The sequence below is a fragment of the Artemia sp. Qi Xiang Cuo genome, chromosome 4 (genome assembly GCF_049724085.1).
Source record: "Artemia sp. Qi Xiang Cuo chromosome 4, ASM4972408v1, whole genome shotgun sequence".
NCBI lineage: Eukaryota > Metazoa > Arthropoda > Branchiopoda > Anostraca > Artemiidae > Artemia > Artemia sp. Qi Xiang Cuo.
The window spans coordinates 90230740-90244359 of record NC_142797.1 but is presented as its reverse complement, the minus strand read 5'-3'; the positions used below and the strand labels follow the sequence as shown (position 1 = coordinate 90244359).

Here is a 13620-nt window from a genome sequence, read left to right as displayed (position 1 = left end):
AACCTTTTTATTTTCATGTAAAAAATTAGAATTGATCTGTAACTTATTTCCTTTTCATTGAGAAAATTCTGAAGAGAACTTGAACATTTTGAACTTCTTCGAGAAAACTCAGAATTAAAGTTTAGCTCCTTATCGTCATGGTGAATAATCACGATCAAAGTATAACTTTTATCTATCTTCTACGAAAAATTTGGAACAGAACTTAAAGTTTTCTTCACTTCTTTGAGAAAATATGTAATTAAAGCTGAACTTTTTTTCTTCTTGTAGGAAAAAATCAGAATCGATGTATCTAGGGTAAAATTTAGAACCGAACTTTAAATTTTTTTCATCTTTGAGAAAAATCTGAAGTGAAATTATAAAATTTAGAATTAAAGTGAAACTTTTTATCTTGATGGAAAATATACACAATTATAGCATAACTTTTCCTATCTTCCACGGAAAAATTTAGAACAGAACTTTAAATTTTTATGTCATTTGAGAAATTAAGAACTGAAGTTGAACCTTTTTATTTCTTGAAAAATAGAATTAATCTCTAAGTTCTTTGGTAATTCCGAATCGAGCTAACTTTTCAACATCAGTGTATAACTTTTTCTATCCTCTATGAAAAATTTGGAACAGTACTTTAAATTTTTTCATCTCTTTGAGAAAAATCAAAACTGAAGCTGAAATTTTTATATTCTTTGGAAAAAAATAGAATTGATCTGTAACTAATTTCTTTTTCATTGAGAAAGTTCAGAAGAACTTGAACTTTCCCCCACTTCGTCGAGAAAATTTTGAATAAAAGTGGAACGTTTTATCTTCATGGAAAATATTCACAACTATGGTATAACTTTTTCTATCTTCTACGGGAAAATTTAGAATAGAAGTTTAATTTTGTATGTCTTTGAGGAATTAAGAACTGAAGTGGAAACTTTTTATTTTCTCTGGAGAAATTAGAATTGAAGTGTAAATTCTTTGGTAAAATTCAGAATTTAGCTAACTTTTCACGATCAGAGTATAACTTTTTCTATCTTCTATGAAAAATTTGGAACAGTACTTTAAATTTTTTCATCTCTTTGAGAAAAATCTGAACTGAAGCGAAAAATTTTAATTTTTTTGGAAAAAATAGAATTGATCTGTAACTTATTTCTTCTCATAAATAAAATTAGAATTGAAATGGAACTTTTTATCTGAATGGAAAATATTAACAATCATAGTATAACTTTTCCTATCTTCAACGCTAAAATTTAGAACAGAGCTTTAAATTTTTTTATGACTTTGGGAAATATCTCAGAATTAAAGTGGAGCACCTTATCGTCATGGTGAAATATTCACGATCAATGTATAACTTTTTCTATGTTCTAAAAAAAATTTGGAGGAGAACTTTAAATTTATGTCTTTGGGGAAAAATATGAACTGAAGTGGAACCTTGCGTGATGTTGTGGTGTGCAAAAAAGTTGTAAAGTAAAGTTGTGGGTGAAAAGGATGAGTACTTCAAGTTGCAAAATTGGTTTAGGAGGGACATTACGTAAAGAAATTGTTCTGAAAAGATATAATAAAGCCTTTAAAAAGTATTGCTTGGTGTTTGGGTATGCAAAAAGTCGTAAAGTATAGTTGTGGGTGAAAAAGATGAGTATTTCAAGTTGTAAAATTGGTTTAGGAAGGACATTACTTGAAGAACTTGTTCTGAAAAGATATAATAAAGCCCTTGAAAAGTATTGCTTGGTGTTGGGGTATGCAAAAAGTCGTATTGTAAAGTTATGGGTGAAAAAGATGAGTACTTCAAGTTGTAAAATTGGTTTACGAGGGACATTAAGTAAAGAACTTGTTCTGAAAAGATATAATAAAGCTTTTGAAAGTATTGCTTGTTGTTGGGGTATGCAAAAAGCCGTAAAACAAAGTTGTGGGTGAAAAAGATGAGTACTTCAAGTTGTAAAATTGGTTTAGGAGGGACATTACGTAAAGAACTTGTTCTGAAAAGATATAATAAAGCTTTTGAATAGTATTGCTTGGTATTGGGGTGTTCAAAAAGCATAAAGTAAATTAATGTGTGAAAAGGATGAGTACTTCAAGTTGTAAAACAGGTTCAGGAGGGACATTACGCAAAGAAATTGTTATGAAAAAATATAATAAAGCCTTTTGAAAAGTATTGCTTGGTGTTTGGGTATTCAAAAAGCCATAAAGTAAAGTTGTGTATGAAAAGGATGTGTACTTCAAGTTGTAAAATAGGTTTAGGAGGGACATTACGTAAAGAACTTGTTCTGAAATAATATAATAAAGCCTTTTGAAAAGTATTGCTTGATGTTGGGGTATGCAAAAAGTCGTAAAGTAAAGTTGTGGGTGAAAAAGATGAGTACTTTAAGTTGTAGAATTGGTTTAGGAAGGACATTACGTAAAGAACTTGTTCTGAAATAATATAATAAGGCCTTAAAGTATTGCTTGGTGTTGGGGTATGCAAAAATTCGTAAAGTAAAGTTGTGGGTGAAAAAGATGAGTACTACTACTTGTAAAATAGGTTTATGAGGGACATTACGTAAAGAACTTATTCTGAAAAGATATAATAAAGACTTTGAAAAGTATTGCTTGGTTTTGGGGTATGCAAAAGCCGTAAAGTAAAGTTGTGGGTGAAAAAGATGAGTACTTCAATGTGTAAAATAGGTTTAGGAGGGACATTACGTAAAGAACTTGTTCTGAAATGATATAATAAAGCCTTTTGAAAAGTATTACTTGGTGTTGGGGTGTTCAAAAAGCAGAAAAGTAAAGTTTTGGGTGATAAGGATGAGTACTTCAAGTTGTAAAATTGGTTTAGGAGGGACATTTAGTAAAGAACTTGTTCTGAAAAAATATAATAAAGCCTTTTGAAAAGTATTGCTTGGTGGGGTATTCAAAAAGTCGTAAAGTATAGTTGGGAGTGAAAAGGATGAGTACATCAACTTGTAAAAATGGTTTTAAGAGGGATATTAAGAAAAAAACTTGTTCTGTAAAATATAATAAAGCCTTTGAAAAGTATTGTTTGGTGTTGGGGTATTCAAAAAGCCATAAGGTAAAAATCTGGGTATAAGGATGAGTACTTCAAGTTTTAAAATTGGTTTAGGAAGGAAATTACGCAAAGAACTTGTTCTGAAATAATATAATAAAGCCTTTTGAACAGTATTGCTTGATGTTGGGGTATGCATAAAGTTATAAAGTAAAGTTGTGGGTGAAAAAGATGAGTACTTGAAGTTGTAAAATTGGCTTAGGAGGGACATTACGTAAAGAACATGTTCTGAAATAATATAATAAAGTCTTTTGAAAAGTATTGCTTGGTTTTGGGGTATGCGAAAAGCCGTAAAGTAAAGTTGTGAGTGAAAAAGATGAGTACTTCAACTTGTAAAATAGGTTTAGGAGGGACATTACGTAAAGACCTTGTTCTGAAAAGATATAATAAAGCCTTTGAAAAGTATTGCTTCAGTTTTGGTGTATGCAAAAGCCGTAAAGTAAAGTTGTGGGTGAAAAACATGAGTACTTCAAGTTGTAAAATTGGTTTAGGAGGGACATTACGTAAAGAACTTGTTCTGAAATAATATAATAAAGCCCTTTGAAAAGTATTGCTTGGTGTTGGGGTGTTCAAAAAGCTGTAAAGTAAAGTTGTGGGTGATAAGGATGAGTACTTCAAGTTGTGAAATTGGTTGAGGAGGGACATTACGTAAAGAACTTGTTCTGAAAAAATATAATAAAGCCTTCTGAAAGGTATTGCTTGGTGGGGTATTCAAAAAGTCGTAAAGTATTGTTGGGAGTGAAAAGGATGAGTACATCAACTTGTAAAAATGGTTTTAAGAGGGATATTAAGAAGAAAAAAATTGTTCTGTAAAATATAATAAAGCCTTTGAAAAGTATTGGTTGGTGTTGGGGTATTCAAAAAGCCATAAGGTAAAGTTGTGGGTGAAAAAGATGAGTACTTCAACTTGTAAAATTGATTTAGGAAGGACATTACTTAAAGAACTTGAACTGAAATAATATAATAAAGCCTTTTGAAAAGTATTGCTTGATGTTGGGGTATGTAAAAAGTCGTAAAGTAAAGTTGTGGGTGAAAAAGATGAGTACTTCAAGTTGTAAAATTGGCTTAGGAAGGACATTACGTAAAAAACTTGTTGTGAAATAATATAATAAAGCCTTTTGAAAAGTATTGCTTGATGTTGGGGTATGCAAAAAGTTATAAAGTAAAATTGTGGGTGAAAAAGATGAGTACTTCAAGTTGTAAAATTGGCTTAGGAAGGACATTACGTAAAGAACATGTTCTGAAATAATATAATAAAGTCTTTTGAAAAGTATTGCTTGGTTTTGGGGTATGCAAAAAGCCGTAAAGTAAAGTTGTGAGTGAAAAAGATGAGTACTTCAACTTGTAAAATAGGTTTAGGAGGGACATTACGTAAAGAACTTGTTCTGAAAAGATATAATAAAGCCTTTGAAAAGTATTGCTTGGTGTTGGGGTATGCAAAAGCCGTAAAGTAAAGTTGTGGGTGAAAAAGATGAGTACTTCAAGTTTTAAAATTGGTTTAGGAGGGACATTACGTAAAGATCTTGTTCTGAAAAATATAATAAAACCTTTTGAAAAGTATTGCTTGGTGTTGGGGTGTTCAAAAAGCTGTAAAGTAAAGTTGTGGGTGAAAAGGATGAGTGCCTCAAGCTTTAAAATTGGTTTAGGAGGGACATTACCTAAAGAACTTATTCTGAAAAAAATATAAAAGCTTTTCGAAAAGTATTCCTTTGTGGGGTATTCAAAAAGTCCTAAAGTATTGTTGGGAGTGAAAAGGATGAGTACATCAACTTGTAAAAATGGTTTTAAGAGGGATATTAAGAAAAAAACTTGTTCTGTAAAATATAATAAAGCCCTTTGAAAAGTATTGCTTGGTGTTGGGGTATTCAAAAAGCCATAGGGTAAAGTTGTGGGTGAAAAGGATGAGTACTTCAACTTGTAAAATTGGTTTAGGAGGGACATTAAGAAAAGAACTTGTTCTGAAAAGATGTAATAAAGCCTTTTTAAAAGTATTTCTTGGTGTTGGGGTATTCAAAAAGCCATAATGTAAGGCTGTGGGTGATAAAAATGAGTACTTCAAGTTGTAAAATTAGTTTAGGAGGGCCATTACGTAAAGAACTTGTTCTGAAAAGATATATTCGGAGGGAGCCAAAAAGTTGAGGGTGAGGGGGACCCTTCTGGGTCTCAAGTGCGCAAGAAAAGTATTAAAGAAATGGGTTGGGGGCCCGGGGGGAGGGGGCTCTTTGGGAATCTGGGGGGAGGGTGGGGGCCTTTGGGGGCTGGGGGGGGGGCTTTGGGGGCCCGGGGGAAGGGGCCCTTTGGGGGCTCGGGGGGAGGGGGTTCCTTGGGGCTGGGGTATGGGAGATTACAACACTGTTCAAATGGAACTTGTGTATTATAAAGACCACAGAGTTTCATCCAAATCATCTTCTAAAATGTCTCAAACTGTTTCGCCCAAAAAATCCCTAAAATGCCGATTAATTTTTTATTCGCCTAAATAATCCCCTAAAAGTAATTTCTGTGTGTTCCTTTGTTTTGGCATCCCTGCGCTGTCACATTTGAAACTCCCAGGAAACCATTTCCCGCTTAAAATATATTCAATCTGTCTTGATCTTGTATGAATTTCTGAAAAAAATATCTAAGGTGTTCCTACTTACACTATTATGGTTTCGAAAGAATATTAATTTATCTCTCAGACCTAAAGACCTGAGAAGCCATATTTAAAAATAGAATATTAATTTATATCTCAGACCTAAAGATCAGAGAAGCCATATTTAAAAATGAAAACCCCTCATGATAGAACTCCCCGCCGATTATGTAAATCAGTTTCTCAGAAATCGAGTTTCCTTTCATGGATCAATAATTCCCCTTCGTTTATGTAAATCAATTTCTCAGAAATCTAGTTCCCCTCTTGTCCTAGTCAATTATGCAATCAATTTCTTAGAAATCTTTCCCCTTCGTGGATCAATAAAACATGAATAAATTATGTATCCCCTGTATGTAATAACCCATTTTTACTATTACTCTTGCACGAAGCCTTATCAGACAGACAAATGAAGGCCCACTTTGGACACAAATACGGTAAAATGACTATTATCGTATGCTATGCCCCGATCAACGATTCCTATGACACATTTAACAAAGAGTTCTACTCTGCTCCGACCAGATGTCTCATGACAGTTTCCCCACACGATATATCTGTAGTTATTGGTGACTTCAACGCAACAGTGCGTGATAATAGGGGTGTTCTACATGGCACAGTTGGCCTTGTATCTCCCGACTCACAAAACGACAATGGCCTTTACCTACTTGGACTATGCCAATTCTATGACCTTGTTATCGCGAACACTTACTGTCAATACAAAACCACCCACCAGTTCAGTATAGCAATGATGGTTGCACAAAGAAGATGATCGACTGTTTCATTATGTCTAAACGTTGGAGATCATCGCTGAAGAACTGTGGAACTTAGACATTAGCGGAACTCGGAAGGCAGATCACAGGCTTCTGTATGCGAAAGTCCATCTCTACCCTCAAGCACGACAATCAGAAAGAATGCCAGTCACTACAGATACTGGGAAACACCAGGAGCTAAATACTTGCCTGAAGTTTAGTATTGAGATATAAAATCAATTTGAGCTTCTTGGGAAACTTAGCAGCAGTAAAGACGCCTGGAAGTATTTTAAATCGCAGACGAGCAAAGTAGCACCATTGCCAAGCGAAGATGCTTGGCAAGAAAGAATTTCCAAAGACATCTTGGCTAACAAATGAAATACTGGAGGCTATAGTGAGAAGACGGAGGGTAAGACTCTCTGGGGACATGGTCACTTATCGGAGGCTTTTAAAGTGTGAAACAGTTTCATTCACCGGGACCAAACTCAGTTTGTTACTTGGAAAACTGATAAAATGGATAAAAAGGAAAGCGGCCGACCAAAGAAACGATGGTCCAACAGCTTATCGGAATTCCTAGCGATGGTAAAAATCAGACCAAACGAAGCGCAAACACTTGAAATTAACCGAAAAGGATTTAGGAGGCAGCCATCATTCTCTACGCTGTGTATTCTCTGTGGGAGGAGACCTAAACCTAAGTCAAGTAAGTCAAGCCTAAATTTTTAAGATAATTTTAATTGTATACTGAAAGTTATTGATGTCACAACTCATATAACACTATGACTACCAAATTAGATTAGTTTGTTTTTGTGAGGCTACGTAATAACTTTTGACCTCCAAATCAATATTCTTGTTTATTTTATCGGCTTTTGTGTTTTCAGTAAAGCCCTAGTTTTCTGTACTCCTACAAACATAGAGAAATATCTTCAAATAGTTAATTCGCACTAGTTTTATCAATATATGTTTGATATGCTGTGAAGTAATAATTTTTCTTCGTTTTAAGCTTCAACTTTGCTCTTTACTTCTTTTGGCAAAACTTTGCTATGTTTGAATTGATTGTGAAAGGCTCGTAGATTCTTCTGCACGGAATGGGGTAAGATACCAAAAGGATTACGTTTCAATGGCCGTATTTTCAAAGCCTCACTGAGCCTTGGGATAAAAAACTAAACGAGATTTTGGGACTTGTTGACTAATTCTTCACATTTTTCACGTATATTTTCAGTTTACGCCTTTATTATTGGTCCTATAGCAAGATGGGGGTGAGGAGGTAATAGTGTCCTAGTAGTCATAACTTAAAAAGATGCTTAAACTTTAATTTTTTTTTTCCAATGAGACCTGTCCTGATCTTCTAGGACCCCTTGTTTAATGGAACTAATCCTGAGAAAAACTTAGGCTATTGAAATGGATATTAACCACACTTCCCTCGGGAAAATCTTACCAGACAACTTGATCCCTGCTGAAAATGTCTCCTGGACAGTTCTACCGCAACATTCTCTTCATATGTAGAATTGCAAATACTAAGAGGAAGAAAGACAAATAACTAAATATTGTGTCGAAGAACTCAGGGTAATTATTCCCAAAAATTTTCTACTCACTGCAAATACCTCAGACAATCCCCGATCCCCTACAAAAAACTCCCCCGTGAAAAATATCCGCTTGGTTCTTAATAATAAATGCTATCTGTAAGCAATGGACTTATTATAAAACTTAAAACGGCAGTCAAACTTCTACAATGGGGTTCTCTAACTGTTTTGTACCTAAGGAGGGAGGAATATACCCCAGACAATCCCCCCTTTCTTCAGAAAACTCCCCTGTGAAGAATATCCACATACTTCTTAATAACAAATGCTATTTGTAAGCAATGGACAGAATATAAACTTAAAACGGCATTCAAACTTCTACAATTGTCCTCACTAATTGTTTTATACTTAGGGGATGAAAGAGGTACCTCAAAGGGTACATTTTAAGCCAAAGCATTCCAGCTCTCGTAGAGATTTCAGATATATACAGAATTAGTTCTAATTAGTCAAAAACAAGGAGAGGGTGGAAGTAGAAATTGATATATAATTTCCAGGAACGTAACGAGGAGGGAGGAGGAGTTTTTTTCAGGGAGAGGAGGAGTACAATAAAAGCGTTAAGAGCACATCAAAATGTGAAATTAATATTCAATTCAAGTTAATTTATGGGAATATTTCTGGTCTAGGCTGTTAATATGAAAGTAAAGAGTAAGATTAAATCCCCAAGTGAGTAGAATTTATTCCAAATAGAAGGGGGAATTGTCCCTTCCTCATTCCCACCATCCTCTCTCGGTCACAGAAACTTCGGGGCGGTCTAATTGGATCAGAAATTTTATTTTCGCTTCAATATCTTTATCCTGCACAGCAGGGGCGTAATTTCCTATGGTGCAAAGGGGGCAATGGCTCCTCTCAGACTTCAGTTTGAACCCCCCCCCCATCCCTAAACCTCAGTTCCCCCTCCCCCAGTTGACCTTTTTTCCTTCCAAAATCTTATCAAAACTAAGATAAACCTATATAATTTAAGCACCAAAGAAACACAACAGTTTTTGTAGCACATATTTACCTTTTATTGTGCTATAAAGTACCTTTATAATACTTTTACAGTGCTAAATAGTCCCTTTATGGTACCAAATGGCTGTTTTTTAGTTTTTACTGTCATTACTGTCAATTTCATATGATTTTGGAAATTTGGTTCCAATTTCGCCCCCCCCCCAGAATTATGAAAAAAATTACGCCACTGCTACTATGGAGCAAAACATAAGTGTCCGACGGCCCAGGTCATAATAGAAATCACCAATAAAGAGGGATATACAGTTAAAAAGGAATTAATGGTAGGTGTTGTACCTACTCTTGCAGTAAAAGTTTTACTAGGGGGAGACTTCGGCAATATCGGGAACTTTCTTACACTAAAAGCAACCTGCATGGTTAAAAAAGTAAATGCGGTGACACGAGACCAAGGAAAAAGAAAAAGGAGGCTGTGCCGCCCGCTAATGAAAATGGTGATCAACATATACAAAACCCATTTCAGTTTAACGACGAGATGTTCATAAAAAATGCAAAACTGAGAAAACCTAAAAGCCAAAAAAGGGCAGACAAAAAGGAATATAACCATAAACAAGAGAAATTATTGACCGTAGAAAGAGAACCAGAGGAAACCAAAGATGAACTAGCTGGAATACTCGGGGCAACCTCCGAAAAATTCGTGGAATTGCAAACAAATGATAGAGACTGCATAAAAACACGAATGAAAAAAAATCCGCAATCTAAACAGTTTTCCAGTAATGGAAATTTGCTTTACAAAATAATGGAGACTGGGGAAAACCCTAGAAAATTACAACTTTTGGTACCGCTTTAACTGAAAAATGCAGTAATAAAATTGGCTCACTCAAGACCAACGGGGGGACACATGGGATCCCAAAGAAAACGAGATAAAGTCATGCAGTGCTTTTGGTGGAAAGGATTGAAAAAGGATATTATCAACTTTTGCAAAAGTTGCAAACTTTTGCAAACTTTTGGGCAAAAGCTACCGCGGTAGCTTTTGCCAAAAGTTTTATGGTCTACCAAAATTACATAAGCAAGGCATTCCTTTAAGGCCCATAGTAGCTTGTACGAAAGCCCCCACATCCAATATTGGGAAATGGTTATTTACAGCCTTTAAACCTTTGGTTTACTCTCACAAATCATATATATGTAATTCGGTAGATTTGGTTGAAAAACTCAAAAATGTAAATATCTCAGAAAATACAATTATAAGTAGCTTTGACATTGTTTCGATGTATCAAAATATAGATGTCACTGTATCTGAACAGTTATTAGAAAATAAAGTCAAAAAAATTATCACTTAATGTAATCTTCAGCGGTAGGACTAGAGGGTGAAGTTTCAATGATCATACTTAAACTCTGTAACAAGTATTCAATGTATGTCCAATTCCATAATTCTTTTTACCAGCAAATTAATGGTTTAGTGATGGGCGCACCCCTCTCCGGGTTACTGGCGAATATTTATGTGGAACATATTGAAAATTGGGCATTAGATTCGTATTTTTTAAAACATATCTTTTGGGGACGTTACATGGATGATGTAATTTCACTCTGGAACTATGGGGAAAATGAGCTTAAGAATTTTTTAGATCACCTGAATAAATACGATAGAAATTTACAGTTTACTTTAGAATTTGAAATCGCAAATAAAATCCCATTCCTAGATGTGTTAGTTATTCATAGCTTTGTTAAAACCAATTTTACTATTTATAGAAAACCAACACAAAACAATTGATATTTACATTTTGAGTCAAACCACCCCCCATAAATTAAAAGAGCAGTCGTAATATCCCTCATCAATCATGCCCTAAACATTTGTTCTGATTCCCACATAACAGCAGAATTAAACTTTATCAAGGACATACTTTTTGGAAATGGCTATCCTATTTTATTTATTAATAGTGTAATTAATTGTAGACTGAAGAGACATTCCCGTAAAATTAATGATAGTTTACCATGTGATATTTCTGACACGCCCTTAAACATAATTTACCTCCCCTACACCCCAAAAATCACTACAAATCTTAAAAAAGTTTGCACAAAAAATAATCTGTATGTAGTATTCACAAATAATTTTAGAATCATAAATTTTCTAAATTCTGGTAAAGATAAAACCCCAGTTACTCGCCAAAGAGGGGTCTATCAAATACCATGTGATTGTGGCAAATATTATGTAGGTAGAACACACCAGAATCTAGAAAAGCGCATACAACAGCATAAAGATGATATAGTCAAAGCTCTAAATTCTAGTATTTCCGTTGTTTCATCTGATTCTGCATTAGGCAGCCATATTTTTGAAAATCCTAGCCACAATATACTTTTTGATGAATCTACCCTTATTAACAATTACCTAGGCATAAAGCAGGTAGTCCGAGAATCAATTGAAATCAGAATTAAGATTAATAATAATATTTCCTTAAATAGGGACTTGGGGGAATATACAATAAATGCTCTATACACAAATTTAATTAAAAATGATCTTACAAATTATTTTTAAAAACCGAAAGATATTAACACAGAGCCGGTCACAAAAAGACCTTTGAGGCTAGCTGCCAAAAAAGCTGGATTAGCAATAAGAACGTGTTTTTAAATTATTTTTCTTTCAACTCATTGAATCGCCTTGTTTTACCATACTTTTAATCAGTCCTGGTTGAACTTCGCTGAAGAAAGGATGCTAGGACTGCTTTGAAAAATTTTTAATTTTTGGTTTTATTGGTTGCATGTTGTTGTGAGTCTTTTTTCTTTCATATATTTTTGTCTTGCTGAGGACGGCCCTTGGACATAGGGCCGAAATATTCATTCAAATTATCTCCACTGTCTTGCAAAAGGATTTCCCTATTGTTCTTCGTACTTTTGTTGTTAGTTGAATAATATCGAAGTCCAAAAAAAATTCATAAAGATATGAATTATGTGTTCATCCTTCCACTGCGTGATAAATACTGATTTAATACATGCAATAAACTAGGTAGTGTCGATAACCCGCCATAGAGTACCAGTGGGAAAGCCACATCGTGTCTATGAGCAAGCATAAAGTATGATTGGTAGAGCCGCAAGCATTTTTCATGTCATTTTAAGATACTTAAAAAAAATTTGAATAATTTTGAAATCCAAAAAAAAATTCAGTCCAAAAAAAAGTGCTACTACAAGCACTATTTTTCTAATAGTAAAAGTCAAGACTAAAATATCTATATCATTCTCATTTTGAATTTGGAAAATATTAAATGTGAATTTCTTATGTTTTAATTACGTTTTATCTCATTCGAAGATATGTACAAAAAAAGTTGAAAAAAATAAAATGTTCAAAAAAAAGGAAAAAAAAACTTAAAAAAAAGTATTAATAAAATGGGGGGAGGGGCTTAAAAATTTGGAGGGAGGGGGCTCCTTGGAGGTTGGGGATAGGAGGCCTTTGGAGGTTGAGGTCCTTGATATTTAGGGTCATTGATGTTTACGATCCATGATGCTTCAAAACCTATAATCATCTCACTAGTTGATTTCTAAGGATTTCTAAGAATTGTTCTGAATTTCTTTATTAAAATTCTTTTCATGACATCTACATCACTATTAGTATCAACTTTTTAGTATACTACAATGTTAGAACCTATTTTATATTGACAACACTGTTCAAATGGTACTTGTGTATTATACAGAACACATCCAAGAAGTAAAACTAGGTCAACTCACAAGGTTGTCTTTTCATCGTTAGTCATTTCCGTAGATTGATGCCAACGATGTCATTCTAAATTTATAATAAATTGCCTATGAGTTAGCAGCCCTTTCGGGCTTACGTTAACTGGTAAGCAGTTTAACCCGTTTTTACCACCTTCATACAATCCAATTAAAAATGTTATCGATCTCTGTTTAATCTCTTTTATTCAATCACCAATTAAGATCATTCAGATCAGAGTTATACAATTGCTATACCTTTTTTCGCAAATTGTGTTAGCTTTTACACAAATGATATAACTTTCAAGTTGAAACAATTATGACTCTACCATTTTTCTTCATTCTTTAATTACCAGCATCGCATTCCTAAGCACACCAATCTTGCTTGAAGGCAATGGTCCAGAAAAAGTGTTTTGGCGAAAGAGTTTTTCATCTTAATTTATACAAAAAACATGATTAGATGACCTCCGGGCCAAAACTAGTATTTTTACAAAGAGACCACCTTTGAATATGCAATATGAAAATCTCTATTTTTGGCTTTTGAACTTAAAAGACCTGTCTGACAAGTCTTGTACCCTCTGTAGTAATAGATGCCTCAGAAACCCATCTGGTAAGCCATGTATCCATGAAACTGCACACATATTCTTGTGCTCGTCGCTTCAATTATTTCCTTACTACTCACAGCCCATATAAAAAAAAAGTTTTCTCTCTTCACGATAATTTTTTTTATGTAACCACAATAGGCTACTATGTAGGCTAACTCAACTTGTCTCTTCGAAAACGCATAATTCTTTTACTCTAAGATTGATCGAGCGGTAAAATGGCAAAATTCTAAGTTCAAGGGTGTACCCAGCCCGGTTGACCACTAAAAATCTCTAACTATCTCCTTGGAGGTAACGAACCCCCCTGTCAATATAATAATGATGTTATCTCGTAACTCTATTCCTACCCTGTCTGGGTTCCTGGAAAAATTAGTCTACACCGTTGTAGAAAATATCTTACTTGTAATCTTCA

At 34.2% G+C, this 13620-nt stretch overlaps 1 protein-coding gene across 2 annotated transcripts in view; it reads left to right on the top strand.

The window, feature by feature from the left end:
• Positions 1–13620, top strand: part of LOC148953615 (uncharacterized) — a 307085-nt gene that overhangs the window by 197615 nt on the left and 95850 nt on the right. Inside the window, exon 1 of one of the 2 annotated variants that reach the window (XM_089087754.1) lies at positions 6937–7088. The exons of the other annotated variant lie outside the window; for it this stretch is intronic. Coding sequence (XP_088943880.1) covers positions 6968–7088 — 121 coding nt within the window. The 5' untranslated portion in view covers positions 6937–6967. Of the gene's footprint in view, positions 1–6936; positions 7089–13620 lie in introns of those variants that run through there. 2 annotated transcript variants of the gene reach the window in all.